The sequence below is a fragment of the Somniosus microcephalus genome, chromosome 1, assembly GCF_052327205.1.
Source record: "Somniosus microcephalus isolate GS21.2 chromosome 1, FLI_Smic_1.0, whole genome shotgun sequence".
NCBI classification, from domain to species: domain Eukaryota; kingdom Metazoa; phylum Chordata; class Chondrichthyes; order Squaliformes; family Somniosidae; genus Somniosus; species Somniosus microcephalus.
The window spans coordinates 188,185,847-188,208,192 of NC_140987.1; the positions used below are offsets into that span (position 1 = coordinate 188,185,847).

At 43.4% G+C, this 22,346-nt stretch overlaps 1 protein-coding gene across 2 annotated transcripts in view; it reads left to right on the forward strand.

Moving 5' to 3' along the window:
- The window catches only part of ell2 (elongation factor for RNA polymerase II 2), a 194,829-nt gene that overhangs the window by 92,168 nt on the left and 80,315 nt on the right, over window positions 1-22,346 (forward strand). For both annotated transcript variants that reach the window (XM_085988501.1, XM_085988493.1), the window contains exon 5: window positions 6,065-6,324. In XM_085988501.1, coding sequence (XP_085844627.1) covers window positions 6,065-6,324 — 260 coding nt within the window. The remainder of the gene's footprint in view (window positions 1-6,064; window positions 6,325-22,346) is intronic.

Below are 22,346 nucleotides of genomic sequence, written 5' to 3' on the forward strand. Positions count from 1 at the left end.
AAATACTTACCTTTTTGAATCTTGTTTATTAATAATAGTAATTAGGAACTTGTGCTGTTCAACTATTTTTAATTTGTTGGATCAGAAAAATGGATAAATCATGGTTAAAATAAATTCTTGCACAGAGGAGGACACAAATAACCTTCCAGTGATGTCTGGTAACATAGGGTCTAATGAGAGGGAGGAATTGAATGAAAATCAGTATTTGTAGGGAAATGGTGTTAGGGAAATTGATGGGATTGAAGGCCGATAAATCCCCAGGGCCTGATAATCTACATCCTAGGGTACTTAAGGAAGTGGCCCTAGAAATAGTAGCTGCATTGCTGGTCATCATCCAAAATTCTATAAACTCTGGAATAGTTCCCATGGATTGAAGGGTAGCTAATGTAACCCCACTATTTAAAAAAAGGTGGTAGAGAGAAAACGGGGAATTATAGACCGGTAAGCCTGACATCAGTAGTGGGGAAAATGCTAGAGTCCATTATAAAAGATTCACTTGGAAAACAGTGACAGGATCGGACAAAGTCAACATGGATTTACAAAAGGTAAATCATGCTTGACTAATCTACTGGAATTTTTTGAGGATGTAACTGGTAGAATAGATAAGGGAGAACCAGTGGATGTGGTGTATTTGGACTTTCAGAAGGCTTTCGATAAGGTCCCGCATAAGAGATTGGCGTGCAAAGTTAAAGCACATGGGATTGTGGGTAAGGTACTGACTTGGATGGAGAACTGGTTGGCAGACGGGAAGCAAAGAGTTGGAATAAACGGGTCTTTTTCAGAGTGGCAGGCAGTGACTAGTGGGGTACCGCAGGGATCGGTGCTAGGACCCCAGCTATTTGCTATATATTAATGATCTAGACGAGGGAACTAGATGTAATATCTCCAAGTTTGCAGATGGCACAAAGCTAGGTGGGCGTGTGTGCTGTGAGGAGGATGCAGAGAAACTCCAGTATGATTTGGACAGGTAGGGTGATTGGGCAGATACATGGCAGATGTAGTATAATGTGGATAAATGTGAGGTTATCCACTTTGGTGGCAAAAACAGGAAGACAGATTATTATCTGAACGGCAATAGATTGGGAGAAGGGGAAGTGGAACGAGACCTGGGTGTCCTTGTGCACCAGTCGCTGAAGGTAAGCATGCAGGTGCAGCAGGCGGTTAAGAAGGCAAATGGTATGTTGGCCTTCATAGCGAGAGGATTCAAGTACAGGAGCAAGGATGTCTTGCTACAGTTGTACAGGGCCTTGGTGAGACCACAGCTTGAGTATTGTGTGTGCAGTTTTGGTCGCCTTATCTGAGGAAGGATGTTCTTGCCATGGAGGGAGTGCAGCGAAGATTCACCAGACTGATACCTGGGATGGCAAGAATGACTTATGAAGAGAGATTGGGTTGATTAGGCTTGTATTTGCTAGAGTTTAGAAGAATGAGGGGGGATCTCATTGAAACTTATAACATTCTAACAGGACTAGACAGACTAGATGCAGGAAGGCTGTTCCCGATGGTGGGGGAGCCCAAAACCAGGGGTCACAGTCTAAGGATAAGGGGTAAGCCATTTAGGACTGATGAGGAGGAATTTCTTCACCCAGAGAGAGTGGTGAACCTGTGGAATTCTCTACCACAGAAGGTAGTTGAGGCCAACTTATTAACTATATTCAAGAAGGAGTTAGATATATTTCTTAAGGCTCAAGGGATATGGGGAGAAAGCAGGGACAGGGTACTGAATTTGGATGATCAGCCATGATCTCATTAAATGGCGGAACAGGCTTGAGGGGCCGAATGGCCTACTCCTGCTCGTATCTTCTATGTTTCTATGTAAGATGGTTAGAATGTGGCAATCTCTACCTTAAACAGTTCATGCTTTCTTTCAAAAGGAAATTAGTTGCTTGAAAAATTATTATTAATGGGTCTGGTGAGAATAGGATTAGTCTAGTTGGACTAGCCTTGTGGAGAAAAACTTCAGTGCAGACTTAATGTCCCAAATAACCAGTTTCTGTATTGCACTATTCTATGGAATAAGCCAAAATTAAGCTTCCCTCTTTACATTCCTAGCTGGTTAAAGCAATAAGTATATGGCACATAGCGATCAGAAAGGCCTAAGGTTCAACCCCTGCTGAATTAATTTAGTTGATTTCAAATAAGGCATTAGTAAGGATGCTATAACTGCGAATTTAGAGGCACTGAAATTACATTGTGAACATAACTTAGGAAGCCTTTTAAGGGTTTGCTGGAAATTCCTTTGTTTTATGAAATGTAGTAGCCCATTTACATTATTCAAGTTAATGTCTGAACTAGAAGTTTCTCTCAAACCTGCCAAGTACTCCTTTTCTATTACAAAAGCAAAATACTGTGGATGCTGGAATTCTGAAAGAAACAGAAAATTCTGGAAATACTCAGCAGGTCAGGTGGCATCTGTGGAGAGAGAAATATTCTATGGAATAAGCCAAACTAATTTTCTATTATCTCGCAGTATAATTCAAAGGCCAAAGATCTTTAATTTTTGAACACAATATTTTTATAGTTGTGAAATTGTGCCAGTTTGTTGACTTCTTCAATCTCGTGCCTCAAATGTGAACTTTTAAGTTTTATCTTTGTTCTGATCTCTCTCTATTCTTGGCACAGACTGGACTTTCAACTTCACTGGGGATGTAAAATGGGCGGTAGCAGATCAGCCGTCTGTTAAACAGGCCCGCCCGACTTTCCTTTCCATTAAATTCAATGGTCCATTGAACCTGACCTGCAAGTAGGTTTCTTGAAGGCTTTTTGTTACAGGGAAAAGAAATTCTACTGTTTTTGGTTACCTCCTTCTGTACTTTGCTGGGTGTTCCTCCATTTTTGAATTTTTATGGGGTTTTTTTCATGTCGCAAGTATCCATTTTTCTTGGTTGCCATTGGCATGTAAATGACACCATATAATGTGAAGATTTTTTTGAGGTTCCAATGTGCTGCGGGATTGAGATGAGGGGGGAATTTACGATGGACTAATAAATGCAGGTGCAATGGCATTTAAGATGTGTTATCCACATCTGTCGCTACCTCAGGACACGAGACCCCTTTGCACCTATCTGGACATGTCACTGAGTCCACTCTCCTCCATCTCTCATGAGATGGACTACGACAAAAGTTGTACCATCTTCTGGAAGATTTGCACAAGGCATCTGCAACAGACAGCTCTCTAAGTTTCCTCAACATGAAGCTTTCATGCTACTGGATCCACCCAAGTTTCCCAGGGAACATCTGCCACATTTGGCAGTGCACTCATGTACCAGCAAGTGACAAATGCCATGATTGCATGGGGAGAATAACTTTGCCACATTTCTCTGGAAAGGAGGCATTAGTTTGATGGATTGGCAGAGTTCCTTCAAGTGCAAGGTGAAGATGGTACACCATAGGCATGAGGAGTCCTTAGATCAACTTCAACCACACAGGATTTGCCCTCAATTACTGTGCAGGAGGTATCTGACCACAAATGTCATTGTGTATGTAATAATCTGTACTCTAAAGAACAGCATGATGCCTTCATTTTGCAGCAGTGCACAGTACACATTTTTTGTGAAGAGAAAAAATATTTGAGAATGGCGCTCGAGACCAGGGCCAACCTCGACTGAGCCCACTGAGAGATCCCCTAACAGCAGACGATTGTTCCTCAATTGCTGTCTCTAGTTGAGTGTGGCATCCAAATTTGGTACAATTAAAATGTGTGCGCAAAAAGATGATGCTTGAAATGATGACTCCCAGGGTGTTCAAGAATCCGTTACTTGGGTTTGTGTCATGCTTGATGGGGCCCCATCAAAAGTGTGACATTAAGGAGCACCTTTTTTGTTCCCTTTTATGCCAGTTAACTTCCTTATTTTCAGTCAGATATAATGGATTGATTGGATTTACTTTCTGTGACCTCCCCTCCATGCAGCTCACACTTGTTGACTCCCAATTCCGTGCCTATCTTTCCCACCACTCCATGTTTGAATCTCTTCAATCATACAATTGCATAGAATGTACAGCACAGAAACCGGCCATGCGGCCTACCTGGTTTATGCCTGCATTTATGCTCCACACGAGTCTTCTTTCACCCCTCTTCGTCTGACTTTATCAGCATATCCTTCTATTCCTTTCTCCTCCATGTGTTTATCTAGGTTCCCCTTAAATGCATCTGTGCTAGTCGCCTCAACTACCCCTTGTGGTAGCAAGTTCCACATTCTAATCACTCTCTCTCTGGTTAAAGAAGTTTCTCCTGTTTAGTGACTATCTTATATTTATGGCCCCTAGTTTTGGGGTCTCACGTGGAAACATCTTCTCTACATCTACTCTATCAAACCTGTTCAAAATCTTAAAGACCCCTATTGGGTCAGCCTGCTCTTTCCTAGAGAAGAGAGCCCCCAACCTGTTCAATCTTTCCTGATGGGCATAACCTCTCAGTTCTGGCATTAGCCTTGTAAATTGTTTTGCACCTTCTCCATTTACCTTATACTACAGAGACCAGAACTGTGCACAGTACTCCCAAATGTGGTTTCCGCCCTGCCACAGTATTGGAACGGCTCTAATGAAAGTCATAAATCACATCCCTGTGACTGATCGTGGTGCACTATTTCTCCTCGACCGTCTCAACTTCTTTGCAGTCTTTGACACTGTTGACCATACCGTTCTCCTCCCAACGTGTCTCCTCCGTTGTCCAGCTTAATGAAATTACCCTCGTTTGGTTCCATTTTTGCGTATTCAATCATAGCCAGAACATCTACAGTAATGGCTTCTCCCCGCTTCAGCACAATTACCTGTGGAGTCCCCTGAGGATTTATCCTTGGCCGCTTCCTATTTCTCATCTGAATCCTGCCCCTTGGTAACATCATCCAAAGACATGGCATCAGGTTCCATATGTATGCTGGCAACACCCAAATCTACCTCTACTGACCATCTCCCACTTCTTTCACCATTGGTAGCCATGCGTTCAGCCATCTCTGCTCTAAATGCTGGAATTCCTTCCCTAAACCTCTCCACCTCTTTCGTCCTTTTAGACCTACTTTTGGTCACCTTCTTTGGCTAGGTGCCAATTTTTGTCTGGTTATGCTTCTTTGAAGTGCCTTGGGATGTTTTTCTACATTAAAGGTGATTTACAAATGCAAGTTCTTTTACTGGAGAGTGGTCTTTAGCCCCAAATATGGGCACTGTCCTTTGGTGCCGCGGTGTCTCCAACTCCATCAAAAGTAGCAGTGTTGCCCACATGTTTCTGCTTTAGCACTGAACAGTTTGTCTGCTTTTCTGTCACTAATTTCCACGCAAAGGCAGGCTACAGTCCTTGTAAGAGTTGTTGCCTTGCCAGATTTTACACTCCTTAACTAAGTAAGCTCTGGACAAACACTTCCTGTGCCATTGCAAAATTCAGCTCGGTCTGTTCCCTGAGCTACCTGCAGAGACTAGGTTGTGCCATGGGCTAGCTTCAAGCCCATTTTTGCCATACTCAATCAGGGTTATGTGCAGTGCTGTCACTGACATGACCTCTCACCTATCTGGAAGGGCTGCCTCAATTCACTAATTGCATTCATGATTATTTGTGGAATTTTGCATTTAGCATAAAATGTAGTAAGAGTTGGATGCTGATAAGCATGCAAATAGTTTTTTATAGCATTTAAGATTGTAACAATTTAGTATAATAGACTCATACTGCACCTTCCTATTTTTCAATACATTTACCCAATGGAGACTATACTCATAATTTCTTTCACTTAACTGCAAGCTCTATAACCAAGGAGACATGGTCTTCAGCTTGGAAGAGGGAAGGTGAACTATCAATTCTGCTTTGAGAAAATTCACTTGTTATAATGGAACTAAGTGGATTCATAGTTTATTATAAACATGCATGTGGTTTTCATCTTGTTCACTATTAACTGATGTAGAACCATTTGTATTGAAGTCATCAAAAACATTGCTGAAAAGACTTTGTCCAAGTGCTTTTACTTGTACATTTATCTGGGAACCCAAAGTAAATAAGTTTTAGTTTAACACACATAATTTGATTTTCTTGTAATTTGATTTTCTTTTAATTTAGAAGTTGTTTTTGTACCATTTCTAGGTAAGCGAGTGCAGATTCGTAAACCAGCACCGGGCATCCCAGATGCTGTGCCTGAACGGAAAAGGTCAACCCCCATTAATCCTGCAAATACAATAAGGAAGTGCAATACAAACAACAGTGTTTCCCAACGATCTTATAGGGATAGGGTGATCCACTTATTGGTACTAAAACCCTTCAAGAAACCAGAGCTTCTGGCCCGATTACAGAAAGATGGTGTTAGTCAGAAAGACAAGAACTCTCTTGGACCAATTCTACAACAGGTCAGTAGTGGTAGACATGGTTTACATTCATCACTCTTCAATCTAGTTCTTGGCAGTAGGAATAACTGAAGTTTACAGTGTGACTAACCCATTCTCTTCTATTCGCCCACCTGATTGTTCTAAACTTGTCACCTTATGCTTTGTATGTTGATTGTAGAAATTTAAAATTTGCATGCAAATATTCAATAGTATTGAACAGTATATTCAACTGTTCCACACACAAATATAATTGCATTTTTGTATCCAAACTTGTGTATTATTTTGGCCTCTGATCCATTTGACTTGGCAATTGTAGTGAGTAAGTAGTTAAAGTCTAATGAGCCAGAAGGTAATTATAAATCATCAGTTATTAAATTTCAGCCCTTTTTTAATTGCAGCTTTGAATGTTGTAAACCGTGTTGAACACAGGATTAATGTTTAAATACAGCAGACTATTCTCCAATGATATTTTCACTAAATAGTTTGCAACAGTAGGCTGGAAAGTCATATGCATTTATTAATGTACTATAAATTTTGGTTTTGTGAATGTTGTCAGCATAGCTACAAGAAGTCTTACATAGTGCTTTTCATATAACAATGGGCCAGAATTTCCTGGAACGGTGTGATCTGTGAATAGTGCCATAAATTCTGCCATTTTGTGCCTGAATCTTCCTGTTGCACAGTTACTCAAATTTCCTGGAGAAATAGTTTGAATGCACCACATAGGAGGAGTAGACCATCCAGCCCCTTGAGCCTGTTCCGTCATTCAATTAGATCATGTCTGATCTGTACCTCAACTCAATTTATCTGCCTTTGCTCCATATGCCTTGATGCCCTTTTCCCAACAAAAGGTTTTGAAAATTTCATTTGACCCAGCATCCACCAGTTGAGGGGGGGTTGTAGATTGCCACTAAACGGTGTGGAAAAATTGCTTTCTGATTTCACTTTTATATGGCCTAGCTCTAAGATTATTTATTACCTCTTGTACTGGATTCCCTCACCAGAGGAAATAGGAGAAATACAAAAAAACTATTAAATCTTTAAATCATTTTAAATACCTTGATTAGATTAGATCACACCTCAAATGTCTAAACTTCAGACATGAAAGCAAGGCTTATGAAACATGGCATTGTAGCGATTCGTGTGCATCGCCACTAAATAATAGAGTTCGACTTCGACGAACTATAAATAAGTTGTTTATTTACAGGAACAGATTAAATACAACAGGTAAGGTAGCAGGTAAGATGGCTGACTGTAGGAGCACCGTGGTGTAGGTCTTTCCCCAGCGGGGACGCCACGAGGACTAACTAGAAGTTTCCAAGCTCAACTGCTAGCAGGTTCCGAGCTCTACTGCCAGAAGGTTCAAGCTCTGACGTCATCACGCAGAGCACAGGAATGAAGCCTGAGTGCAGTAACAGATACATTTAAAGGTAAGTTAAAGGGAATTATGTATATCTCAATGTAAGGGGCAACTGGTGGTACCGCCACATAGGCCCCCCCCAGAATTCGCTTTAACGAAAGTCTAAGGATGAGATGGTCTGACGAGCTGATGGTCACGGCGGTCGTGCTGTCTCGACTTGGTAGGCGAGGTCTGAAGATGCTGCTCGTGAGCGGATCTTTACGCGCGTCGTGGCGAATAAAGTGTATCCGTCAGGCGAAGGACCGTGGAGACGTGCGAAACAGCAGGCCTTGTCAGAGTGACGGGCAAGTCGGGCGGACGCGGGCAATGACTCTGTTGATGTTGGAACAAGTACTTGTTCTGACGAACCCTGCCGGAAAGCCAAACGAGCGATCCAGAAGGACTTGACAGGCGAGGTCGATTAACTCGCCGACAAGTGAGCGAACTCTTCGGGAGGCTGGAACGCATGGAACGGTGCGTGCCATAGTGCTATGACGTGAACACAACAGAGGGTGAAGAGTTGCTGCGTTGATCAGTGATCGGTGAGGCCAGCAACTTTCACGTGGCTGATCGCGACCGCAGGGTGCCCGTTGGACCCGTCCTCTGCAGCGTCAGTAGAGGTTTGCGTTTGTTAAAGGGAAAACTGGAGAAAGGGCGGCAACGGTCCGGGTTGTTGCTTTCAGGAGGGGTCAACTCTGCCTGGAGGGCGGCAACACTTGTAATTGTTGTAGATTTACGAGAACACAGCTGGGAGGGCGGCACGCTTTTTGTTCACGCCGAATCATGTAGTAGGTAACACAACCAGCAGGCTGAAGGGCTGGTGCGTCGTCGGCGGAGAAGGAGTCGTCGTTTTTCACGAGGGATAGGTCCTCGTGGTTCGTGAGGGATGGGTCCTCATGCGCGAGGAGTGCGACCTCGTGTTTCGTGGGGGTGAGTCCTCGTGGTATCCCCGCAGGGCGCGCTCAGATTTTGTGGGCCTGCACATGCTGTACCCCGCGCTTGGAGAGATGTATACTTGCTGTTGCTTTGGACGTAGAGGCGAACGATCCGTGTGGCGGTAGGAAAGAAGAGTACGGGGACCGTAAGCAAGTGCGTGGTCGGCGCCGCATCGATGTTCTCGTCGAACGGGGTTTCTAGCTTTATAAAGCACGAGGGAGACTGTGGCTCCCTGGATTGCGGTAGCGACAGCAAAACGGCTGGTGCTTCCATGGCGCACTTCTTTTGTGAAAATTGCTCACAAAAAAAAAAAAAAACGGGGTCCAGTTGAGTTTTGTCCGTGTCAAACGGGATCTGCTCCAGGCTGTGCTTACCTTGCGAATACATTTGCAAAGACGGGGTCGCCTTTGGAGGAATCGGTGTTAGGCGGTTGCTGTTCCGTGGTTGTGCGTCGGTCGTCTTATGGGAAGATGAGGTTCAGGCTACGCGTTGCTACAGTGAAAATCGTTCACGGATACGGGGTCATCAATTGTAGTGTTGGAATTGATGAGCTCCCGTACTCGCGTCGTTAGGTCACCAATGTAGCGATTCATGTGCATCACCACTAAATAATCGAGTTCGACTTCGACGAACTATAAATAAGTTTATTTACAAGAACAGGTTAAATACAACAGGTAAAGTAGCAGGTAAGATGGCTGACTAGTAGCACCGTGGTGTAGGTCTTTCCCCAGCGGGGACGCCACGAGGACTAACTAGAAGTTTCCCAGCTCAACTGCTAGCGGGTTCCGAGCTCTACTGCCAGAAGGTTCCAAGCTCTGACGTCATCACACAGAGTACAGGAATGAAGCCTGAGTGCAGTAACCAATACATTTAAAGGTAAGTTAAAGGGAGTTATGTATCTCAATGTAAGGGACAACCGGTGGTACCGCCACAGCATCATAATTTAGTCCTTTAAGCCCTGGTATCATTCTGGTGAATCTGCTGTTCCCCTTCAAAGGCCAATTTATCTGTCCTGAGGTTTGGTGCCGAAAACTGAATGCAGTACACCAGGTGGAGTCAGACTGGCTCTGTACAAAAAGCAACATTTCATCACTTTAAAATTCTGACCCCCCCCCCCCCCCCACCTGCTTTGTGAAGACCAACATCCATTAGCCTTTTTGATTTTTAATTCTATTTCGGTATCTTGGAGCACCAAAAAATTCTAGCCATGTACTTGCTCAGCATGATTTTTTTATATGCAGTCAAACATTTCCCTTTTAATAAATATTGTACATGAAAACATTTGTTGCAAGAGAAATTGAAAGTTACTGTGTTTTGCTACGTAATTGTTGCTTCAATACCACATTAATACTTTAATACAAAAGCAAAATACTGCAGATGCTGGGAATTTGAAATAGAAACCGGAAATACTCAGCAGGTCAGGCAGCATCTGTGTAAAGAGAAACAGTTAACTTTTCAGGTTGGTGACCTTTTTAATCAGAGCCCACTTTTTAATAGCTCCTTACTTTCTAAACTGTAACTTGGATTATAGGGGGAATATGCAAAGTGCTGAGTGTAGCTAATAACATTAAACAAATTATGATAAAATCGTAGCACTAGTTTTGCCTTCCCTACTAGGGAGGTGGTTTAAATCTTGTACAATATTTGCAGAGTCATAGCTGTCACCGTGTAACTATATATCCTACAAACCTGCAATGCCAACGGTCCCGGTTTTGGCTATGTTTGGAAGTGTTGGAGGAGAGGATTTGGAAACTACAGTATAATGTAGCCTTTTCTGACTTCAGGACAACTGTCCCATATGCCGCTACTGCTTACTACAAGGTCAACATACTGTCAAGTATTTTACGTAGTTTATTTATAGCCAGAGTAGTTCGATTTACTTTGAAAGCAAAATTGAAATGCATTCATATGAGATTATATCTGTGTAGTAACATTGTGGAAGAATAATTGCTGGCTGTGGTAGGTGGCAGGGGAGTGAGAAGAGCAAGCGTCTGGGACTGTCCATGGCAAATGTGTCATGTGCACATTGCTCTAGTTTTATATTTGCTTACTTTCTGCCGAGTCCGGGAGTGTATATTTTTTTTTTTAAAGTTGATCTCCTATGGCACATGGGGAGTTGAGGCCAAGTGCAGTATTCAGACCAAGCAGAGTTGGAGTGGGTGGGCGTGTCATAAACAATGTGCCTGTTGGGACTGAGAAAGTGGTCTCAGTGGGGGAATAAGTGTTTAGTACATAGTACTTGGGGGTGAGGGTGAGTGTCAGGAGACCGTCTAGTGTTCGAGCAGTATTGGCCGTCTGGGTGGCTTTGAAGTGCTTTGCAGAGTACAATGAGAGCATCTCTGGGCAGGATCCACAGTTGGTTTATGAGGCTGCATTTATTGGTTTGGTTTTGTTACTTTTCCAACTGAAGCTGGAAGCCATTAGAATATGAAGCAATGATTTTTTTCAAAAAAAATTACCTAGTCACTGGTTCTCAGTTTTCAGGGAAAATTAACGCTTGCAACCACCCAGTGGGAGTGGGGGTGCATGCTGTCTCAAAGCTGCAATACTGTACCAGTGCTGGTTCTTTGGAACAAACACTGACAGACCTTTACAATGTTTAAAAAAAAACTATCACAGTATCACCTGTAGGTATAATGGGCCCAATTTTGCGGCTCCTATGGGTGCGTACAAGGTGTGTACGTGCCTGTAGGGGCTGCACAAGTTCCGGATTTAGGCATGCGCTAAAACCTGGAACCTGCGATCTGTCAAGAATCTTGACAGATCGCACACATCCCCAGGAGAAGGGCCTCTGCGGGTGGAAAGTTGGGCTATTTGCCCAACTTCTGCCCAGCGAATGCCCATTAAATTCTTATGCCTGGTAAAAAGCAGGCGTAAGCCCTGCTTTTACCAGCGTAAGACTTTTAAAGGACATAAAAATAACTTTTTTCAACATTATGACGCATGTAAAATAAGCTAAGTTTATTCTTAGACCATTTAAAATAAGTAAATTTATTTTTCAAAAAATTAATTTTTTTAAATATTTAATTAAATGTAATTTTGATTTTTAATGTTTTTAACAATTTACTTTAAGTGTACGTGCATTTTTGGGGGTATTCACATTGTCTCCAAGTATGAATAGGGATCCCCCTTCTATCGTGATCCCAGGGGTCCTTGCGAACCAATTGCTTGCCTGGGATACGTGGGCCTCTACGTAGGCCTATGCATAGAGACCCAGGAGCGCAAGTGTCCGAACCTCCGAGATCATCAGGTAGGTTTGTAGATTCTTTGCAGGTCGGAGGCATCCGCCAGCGGGAAGCCTCCGACTGCAATTTCAGGCCCAATGTTTATTGCAGGTAGCGGTTAACACTTTTAAAATGGATTTTGACAAAGTTAGAACCTGACTGGAGTTTTCAATGCATCTTGCAATGAAATGCAGTTGCCCATTCATCCATAGCATGTATTTATGTATTGACTTTAATGTAGAAAAACATTCAATGGTGCTTTACAGAGCTGCAATCAAAAAATATGATTGATTTTAATCAGTTAATAAAATTTCACTGCCCCCTGACCATGGGTTTTCCTTTTATCGATTAGAGTCATAGAGAGTCATAGAGTTTTACAGCACAGAAAGAGGCCCTTCGGCCCATCGTGTCTGCGCCGCCCATCCATCCCTGTCCAGTCTAATCCCATTTTCCAGCATTTGGTCCATAGCCTTGTATGCAATGGCATTTCAAGTGCTCATCCAAATGCTTCTTGAATGTTGTGAGGGTTCCTGCCTCCACCACCCTTTCAGGCATTGAGTTCCACATTCCAACCACCCTCTGGGTGAAAAAGTTCCTCCTCAAATCCCCTCTAAATCTCCTGCCCCTTACCCTGAATCTATGCCCCCTTGTTATTGACCCCCCCCACTAAGGGGAAAAGTTCCTCTTTATCTACCCTATCTATGCCCCTCATTATTTTGTACACCTCAATCAGGTCCCCCCTCAGCCTTCTCTGCTCCAAGGAAAACAACTCCAGCCTGTCCAGCCCCTCTTCATAGCTGAGGCGCTCCATCCCAGGTAACATCCTGGTGAATCTTCTCTGCACCCTCTCCAAAGCAATCACATCCTTCCTATAGTGAGGCGACCAGAACTGCACACAGTACTCCAGCTGTGGCCTCACCAGCGTTTTGTACAGCTCCATCATAACCTCCCTGCTCTTGCCTTCATTAGCCGAGGCATAGAATATAAGTATCCCATATGCCTTTTTAACCACCTTATCTACCTGCTCCGCTGCCTTCAGGGATCTATGTACATGTACACCAAGGTCCCTCTGACCCTCTGTACTTCCTAGGGTCCTACCACTCATTGTGTATTCCCTTGCCTTATTTGTCCGTCCAAAATGCATCACCTCGCACTTTTCAGGGTTAAATTCCATTTGCCACTTTTCCGCCCATCTGACCAACCCGTTTATATCGTCCTGTAGCCGGAGGCTTTCCTCCTCGCAATTTACCACCCCACCAATTTTCGTGTCATCTGCGAACTTACTGATCATACCTTTTACATTTTCATCCAAATCATTTATGTAGATCACAAACAATAAGGGACCCAGCACCGATCCCTGAGGTACCCCACTGGACACAGGCTTCCAGTCACAAAAGCAACCTTCGACCATCACCCTCTGCCTCCTGCCACTCAGCCAGTTTAGGATCCAACGCGCCAAGGCACCCTGGATCCCATGGGCTCTTACCTTCTTGACCAGTCTCCTATGCGGGACTTTGTCAAAAGCTTTACTGAAGTCCATGTACACCACATCCACAGCATTTCCCTCATCCACCCCACTAGTCACCCCCTCGAAAAATTCAATCAGATTTGTTAGACATGATTTACCCTTGACAAAGCCATGCTGACTATCCCCGATTAATCCTTGCCTCTCCAAGTGGAGATTAATTTTGTCCCTCAGAATTTTTTCCAATAATTTCCCCACCACAGATGTTAGACTCACTGGCCTGTAATTCCCTGGTTTATCCCTGCTACCCTTCTTGAATAATGGTACTACGTTAGCTGTTCTCCAGTCCTCTGGTACATCCCCTGTGGCCAGAGAGGTTCTGAAAATTAGTGTCAGAGCCCCTGCAATCTCCTCCCTTGCCTCCCACAGCAGCCTGGGATACATCTCGTCCGGGCCTGGGGATTTATCCACTTTTTGGCCCGCTAAAACCGCTAGCACCTCCTCCCTCTCGATGCTAATATGTTCAAGTATGTCACAGTCCCCTTGCCCGATTTCTATGTCTGCATCGTCTTTCTCCATAGTGAACACAGATGCAAAAAATTCATTTAAAACCCCGCCTACATCCTCTGGCTCTACACACAGATTGCCACTTTGGTCCCTAATGGGCCCTACCCTTTCCCTGGTTATCCTCTTGCCCTTAATATACTTATAAAACATCTTAGGATTTTCCTTTATTTTGCTCGCCAGTGTTATTTCATGGCCCCTCCTCGCCCTCCTAATTTCTTTTTTAAGTATGCCCCTGCACTTTTTATACTCCTCTAGGGCTTCTTCTGTCTTTAGTCTTTTGTAACTGCCAAAAGCCCCCCTCTTATTTCTAATGCATTTTTGTATATCCCTTGTCATCCAAGGTTCCCTTTGCTTGTTGGTCCCACCCTTGACCTTTACAGGAACATGTTGGCGTTGTACTCTCTCTATTTCCCTTCTGAAAGTCTCCCACTGTTTTGATGTGGATTTTCCTATAAGCAGCTGCTCCCAGTCAACTTTGGCCAGATCCTGCCTTATCATATTAAAATCGGCCTTCCCCCAATTTAGAACCCTTATTTCCGGGCCGTCTTTGTCTTTTTCCATGACCACCTTAAATCTCACCGAATTATGGTCACTGTCGCCAAAATGCTCTCCTACTGACACTTCCACCACTTGCCCGGCTACATTCCCCAGAATTAGGTCCAGTACCGCCCCCTCTCTTGTAGGACTTTCTACATGTTGGCTCAAAAAGCTCTCCTGGATGCAGATTAAGTCTCCAGATTAAGTCTGACGACTTGAAGCAGAAGGGTGGTGCAGGGATTTACCAGCAGGCATTTTTGTGCAGGGATTCGCCTACAGGTCTGTCAATCCAAACTGACACACTCCTTTCTCAGGAGTATATTCTCTGCAGGAACCTCATTCTTTGCCCACATGAATAGAATGGTCTTCACTACAGTGGGTAGTTGAGGTGTATAAAATTGAGGGGCCTAAATATAGTGGATAGGAAGGACATACTTCACTTAGCAAAGAGGTCAGTAACCAGGGGACATAGATTTAAAGTAATTGGTAGTAGGATTAGAGGGAGTTGAGAATTTTTTTTTTTTTTTTTTCCAGAGGATGGTGGGGGTCTGGAACTCACTGCCTGAAAGGGTGGTAGAGGCAGAAACCCTCATCACATGTAAAAAGTACTTGGATGTGCACGTGAAGTGCCGTAACCTACGTGGCTACGGACCAAGAGCTGGAAAGTGGGATTAGGCTGAATAGTTTTCGGCCAGCACAGACAATGGGCCAAATGGTCGTCTCCTGTGCCGTAATTTTCTATGATTGAAATATTGGCCACTTGCACCAAAATTGTTAATTGCTTAATGTCCCTCATCATCCTGGCTAATGGGACTAGGATGAGACAACAAGTATCAGTTTAAAATAGACTGAGTTGTGACATCCCCATAGATTGAGTTGTGGCATCTTGTACCCTTCGTCTTATTCAAAACCTATGGAGCCTTGCTGAACCAGCCTTACTGAACAGTTTTGAAGAAGGGTCCAACCCGAAATGTCAACTCAAATTTCTCTCCACGGATGTTGCCTGACCTGAGTTTTTCCAGCTTTTTCTGTTATTTTGGATTTCCAACATCTGCAGTATTTTGCTATCTTACTGAACTATCTGGCTTACACCCAGTTCCCAAAATCCAATCATAAAGATGCCATGTCCACAGCACCTCTGCTTACTCAGGTCCTGGTCTTGTGACCCCCTTACATCAGTTTCTGACCATCAAGACTCTGGGGTAGTTATTGCAACACCAAAGTACATGTCCCCATACTGTAGAGATACGCTGCCCCTGATGGTCCTGTGAAAGGCCCATGTTTCAGCTTACAGCCAGAAATCGGTCCTCCTTTCCTTCTCGCAACATTCCAACACGGTTACCACTACAACTGACCTTTGTTCTCACAGCTAGCTCCACTCTGCCTCATCCTTACTGTTGGCTAATGTCCAAAAATGTCCAACTTATGTTAATTCATCCACAGCTTTCCTATTCAACTATAGCAGTTCTCTTTCTCGCCCTAGGCTGTCTGGGTTAAGGTTTCTCCACGGGCTTTAATTATAGACAATTATATCTAATAATTCAGGTTACCATTGCATACAGTTAACAATTACAGACTCTTCTATTTAATTCTTGCAAATGATTATAAATCCATTACTGATGATTATATCACTAAAGATACATAGATACATATAGATACATAGAAGATAGGAGCAGGAGTAGGCCATTCGGCCCTTCGTGCCTGCTCCGCCATTTAATGAGATCATGGCTGATCCTTTAATTCAGTATCCCGTCCCCGCCTTCTCTCCGTAACCCTTAACCCCTTTTGCCCGTAGAAATATATCTAATTCCCTCTTAAATATATTTAATGAGCTGGCGTACACTGCCCTCTGTGGCAATGAGTTCCACAGGTTCACCACTCTCTGAGTGAAGAAATTCCCCCTCATCTCTGTCCTAAATGGTTTAGCCCTTATCCTTAAATTATGTCCTCTAGTTCTGTTCTCACCCGCCAAGGGAAACATTCCTTCTGCATCCAGTCTGTCTAGACCTGTCAGAATTTTATACACTTCTATGAGGTCCCCTCTCAATCTTCTAAACTCCAGTGTGTACATCCCTAAACTACATAGTCTCTCCTCATAGGTCATTCCCGCCATTCCTGGTATCAGCCTGGTGAATCGCCGCTGCACCCCCTCCATGGCAAGAACATCCTTCCTCAGATGAGGCGACCAAAACTGTACACAGTACTCGAGGTGTGGTCTCACCAGTGCCCTGTACAGCTGCAGCAAGGTATCCCTGTTCCTGTATTCTAACCCTTTTGCTATGAAGGCCAGCATACCGTTTGCCTTCTTGACCGCCTGTTGCACCTGCATGCTCGCCTTCAGTGACTGGTGTACAAGAACACCCAGGTCTCTCTGTACTTCCCCCTCTCCCAATCTATTGCCATTTAAATAATAATTTGCCCTCCCGTTCCTGCACCCAAGGTGGATAACTTCGCACTTGTCCACATTATAGTGCATCTGCCATTTATCCGCCCAATCGCCCAGTCTGTCCAAATCGCTCTGGAGCTTCCTGGTCTCTTCCTCTGAGCCCACCCCACCTCCTAGTTTAGTGTCGTCTGCAAATTTGGAAATGCTGCATCCGACTCCCTGATCCAGGTCATTAATGTAAATTGTGAACAGCTGGGGGCCCAGGACAGATCCCTGTGGTACCCCACTTGTTACTGCCTGCCATTCAGAAAATGAGCCGTTTATTCCAACTCTCTGTTTTCTATCTGACAGCCAGTTCCCTATCCACGCCAAAACTTTCCCCTTTATCCCATGAGCCTCAATTTTCCATGCTAATCTTTTATGTGGGACCTTATCGAAGGCCTTTTGGAAGTCCAGGTACACCACATCTACTGGCTCTCCCCCATCTATTCTACCAGTTACTCCCTCAAAAAATTCCAATAGATTAGTCAAGCACGATTTACCCTTTGTAAATCCATGTTGACTCTGTCCTATCCTGTCCCCATTTGCTAAGTGCTCCGCTATTTCATCCTTAATGATGGACTCCAGCATTTTGCCCACAACTGATGTAAGGCTTACAGGTCTGTAATTACCTGCTTTTTCCCTACCCCCCTTTTTGAATAGTGGGGTAACGTTAGCTACCCTCCAATCCATCGGCACTGTTCCCGAGTCTAATGAATTCTGAAAAATCATCCTTAGTGCATCCGCTATCTCTAGGGCCACCTCCTTCAGTACCCTAGGATGCATGTTATCAGGCCCTGGGGATTTGTCCACCTTCAATCCCTTTAGCTTCCTTAACACCATATCCTTAGAGATATTGATTTGCGTCAGTTCCTCCTTTGCCAATGTCCCTATTTTTCCCGATATCCCAGGGAGGTTTTTTGTGTCTTCCTTCGTAAAGACTGACCCAAAGTATGCATTTAGTTGATCTGCCATTTCCTTATTTCCCATTATATATTCCCCCGTATCTGACTGCAATGGACCAACTTTGGTTTTCACCAGTCTTTTCCTTTTGATATATTTATAAAAGCTTTTGGAGTTAGTTTTTATATTTTCCGCCAGCTTGTTTTCGTAAGCTATTTTGCCCCTCTTGATCATGCCCTTTGCCCTCCTTTGCTCTATCTTAAACTGTTCCCAATCTTCCGCTCTGGCGCTTTTTTTGGCTATTTTATACGCCCTATCTTTGGATTTTATGCTGTCTCTAATTTCCCCTGTTATCCACGGTTGAGTCACCTTTTTAGATTTCCTTTTATGCCAGATTGGTATAAACAATTTTTGCAATTTTGTCATTCTATCTTTAAATGTTTGCCATTGTTTATCTACCTCCAGTCCTCTCAGGAACGTTGTCCAATCAGACCTACTCAGTTCCCGTCTCATGGCATCATAATTCCCCTTGTTTAAATTCAGGACCTTAGTCTCTGAGTCAATTTCTTCGCTCTCCATTTCGAGTGAGAAATCGATCATGTTATGATCGCTCTGACCCAAGGGTCCCCGTACAACAAGATTACTGATTAGTCCCTTCTCATTGCACAGTACCCAGTCCAATATAGCCTGTTCCCGAGTTGGTTCCTCGACATATTGATCCAGATAACCATCCCTTAAACACTCAAGGAATTCCTCCTCCTCATTATTTTTACTGATTAGGCTAGTCCAATCTATATGTAAGTTAAAGTCACCTATGATGACAGCTGTGCTCTTATTGCACGCTTCTCTAATTTCCCTCGTGATGCCCTCCCTAACCTCTATTTTACTATTTGGAGGCCTATATACCACTCCTATTAATGTTTTTCGCCCCTCGCTATTTCTTAGCTCCACCCATATAGATTCTGTATTAACTGAGTTAATATCCTTCCTTTCAATTGCATTTATCCCCTCTTTTACTAGCAATGCTACCCCTCCTCCCTTTCTTTTTTTGTCGATCCTTCCTAAATACTGAATACCCCTGTATGTTAAGCTCCCAGCCCTGCTCACCCTGCAACCATGTTTCCGTAATCCCAATTAGATCATAATTATTAACCTCTATTTCCACAGCTAATTCATCTACCTTGTTCCTGATGCTTCTCGCATTAAGGTATAAAACCCTCAGGCTTTTTTTATGCTCACATTTTTTATGAATTAGTTTGGCCCTTTGTTTTTTGTTCCTCACCCTTTTACCATTTATTTCTGTCTGCCTTTCACTTTCCTCTATTTCACTACATAGGTTTCTAGCCCCCTGCCATACTAGTTTAAATGCTCCCGAACTGCTTTATCAAAAATTACCCCGAGAACATCAGTTCCATCTCTGCACAGGTGTAGACCGTCCCTTTTGTATAGGTCACACCTACCACAAAACTGGTTCCAATGCCTCAAAAATTTAAAACCCTCCCTCTTACACCACTGCTCAAGCCACGTATTTAGCCTAACTATCCTGTTCTCTGTACTCTTACTAGCACGTGGCACTGGTAGTAATCCAGAGATTACTACCTTCGAGGTCCTACTTTTTAGCTTGGCTCCTAACTCCCTAAATTCTACTTGTAGGACCTCTTCCCTTTTTTTAGCTACGTCGTTGGTACCAACATGTATCACGACAACTGGCTGTTCCCCCTCCCCCTCCAGAATGTTCTGCACCCGCGCCGAGACATCCTTGACCCTTGCACCAGGGAGGCAACATACCATCCTGGAGTCTCGGTCGCGACCACAGAAACCCCTATCTATTCCCCTTACAATCGAATCCCCTATTACTATAGCCCTGCCACTCTTTTTCCCTCCCTTCTTTGCAACAGAGCCAGTCATGGTGCCATGAGCCTGGCTGCTGGTGCCTTCCCCCGATGCGTCACCCCCCCCGACAACAGTACCTAAGACGGTGAACCTGTTGCTAAGGGAGACAACCCCAGGGGATTTCTGCACTACCTTCCTGCCCTTGCTCTGCCTTTTGGTCACCCATGTACTGTCTACGCTGGCCTTAACCTGCGGTGTGACCAACTCACTAAATGTGCTATCCACACCCCTCTCAGAATCTATAAAACAACTAATCCATGATTATCTTACAACGTCCTGAGGTTGTGAAAGGTGCTATAGAAATGCAAGTCTTCTAAACTAATTCAGTCCTTTTTAGGGAAGAAATGAAATGATCAAAAATCCAGAAACATGACGTCTTGTATTCTGTTTGTGTTGCGTGCAGATTGGCTGTCACTTTTACCCAAGTAACTGTGATTGCACTTGATGTAATTGATTGAAGTATTTTGTGACATCCTGAGGAATGCAAGTTCTTTTTAATATTTTTTCTAAATTAAAATTTTTCCCCCCTTTTTGGTTTCTACATCGGGCATATTCTACTACATAAAGGACTAGCTGGGGGAGCCCGGCTTTGCCAGGGCTGTTTTGGGGCGGGCGGTTTAAATCGAGTGCCAGGTTTTGGGGCCCTGTCTGTGTCCCTTTGTGAATGTGCTGCCGGGCAACATTTCTACCTTTTTAATACCTTCACACTTAATACCTTGAAAGTGAAAGTACTTATAAAACGTTTTTGGTAAATCTTGTTATTTTTAAGAGATACTAACTTTCACAAGTAGTTTGAGCTGGAAGCTGCAAGCACCGCGCACGCGCGCACACACACACGCAAAAATCAGGGGTCCGTATTGTAGGATAGGTCAATCGTGACGGCACAGGATTGGTCGAACCTTGACGTCAGTCAATCAATGCTAGCAGATAATGAGTTTAATTTTGAAGGTTTTGTGCATAAGGCGCGAACAATTGTCGTCCGACCGAAAAGTAAATACGCTTAGCAGCGTCCCAGAAGCGTAAGCTTTCTTCGGAGGTAACGCGCGCGTAGGTACGCCGTATAACTTTCGAGCGCATAGCCGGACAGACGCACACCCGAGGACACAGACAGACACAGAAGGACAGACAGACAGACAGATCGACTGCTTTATATATATATATATATATATATATATATATATATATATATATATATAGATAGTTCCCTTGGTTCAGTCAATTACTGGAGAAAGTGACCAGAGACCAATACCTTGTTTGTAGGAATAAATGCTTTGCTTTTGGTTGCTTGGTGCTTCTAACAGTATAGTTGAAATTGAAGCTTTCCACATGTAGACATCTACTACCATCATTTTTTGTGTGGAAAGAGCTTATTAAAATGATACAGCTGTTTAGCAAGTAGAGAGCACAACACTGCATTTACTATAGAGTAGAGGAAGGCTTAAATTGGGATAATTGCACTAGAGTTTTTTACATTTTTCAATTTGAGTTATGCAATGCTTAAATGCTTTATTACGTGATGGTGCTTCATGAATTGTATAGCATTTTGAAATCTTAAATAGCTCTGCACACTTGTGTAGTTATTGCTATTGATGAAGGTTGACATATTTCAGTGGGAGGAGGCTCTCTTTTTAAAATTTCCTTGCTGAATTTAACTGAGGTAGGGTTGCCAACTCTGCTTATATTCCTGGAGGCTTCATCGCATGATCTCCCACCCCTACACGCTCGCCATTGGTCACCCGACACATCTATCCTTGCAGAGCACTGCCTTCCCACACCAATTGGAAAGCAAATTACCTGATTGGATGATACTTGACTGTCAGTCAAACAGCTTTTTTATCTTGTTTCCAATATTTTTGTAACAAATGTTTTAAGAAAATTAAAAACTCGTGCACTTTTTAATGTCCCTATGATATTTCTCCTGGGTTGCATGTAGCAATATCCTGGAGATTAATCTTTAATTCCTTGAGACTTCAGAACAATCCTAGAGGATTGACAACCTATTCTGAACCATTGCAGTTTGTTTGCTTTCTCTTGGAATAATTTCTGCGCCAAGGGGATGTTATTTCATTTTGGGTATTTATTTGGTTAAAGTTTATGGTTTTGGTCAACTAGCTGCTTCATTTCCAAGAAAAGTGGAACCTCATCAATCGGTGATTAATTCTGAAGCCTCTTTCTACTGCTGTTTATAAACAAGGCAATTTATGCAAGCTAATGCTGTATCACAATGTTGAAAAGATAGGCGACAAAACCGGGAATACAACAGATTGGAAATCATACCTCATTAATGCTCAGGCGTGGGGTTAACCTTTAACTTTGTTGCCAAGTGTTAACCTGGCTGAGCACAACACCTGCCTGTTGAGCCTGTCTGAATTTCATTTAATTTAAATCAATGGAAGGTGGGTAGTGGCGTTCCACAAGGATCAGTGCTGGGACAACTGCTGTTCACAATTTACATTAACAATTTAGACTTGGAAATCAAAAATGCAATTTCTAAATTTGCAGATGACGCCAAATTGGGGGGGGGGGGGTAGTCAATACTGAGGAGGACTGCAACAAGTTAGAGGAGAACATTAATAAAATTGCAGAATGGGCATATAATTGGCAAATTAAGTTCAATACATAAATGTGAGGTATTATGTTTTGGTAGGAAGAATAGGGAGGTCACTTATCACTTGGAGGGTGCGAGTCTAGGTG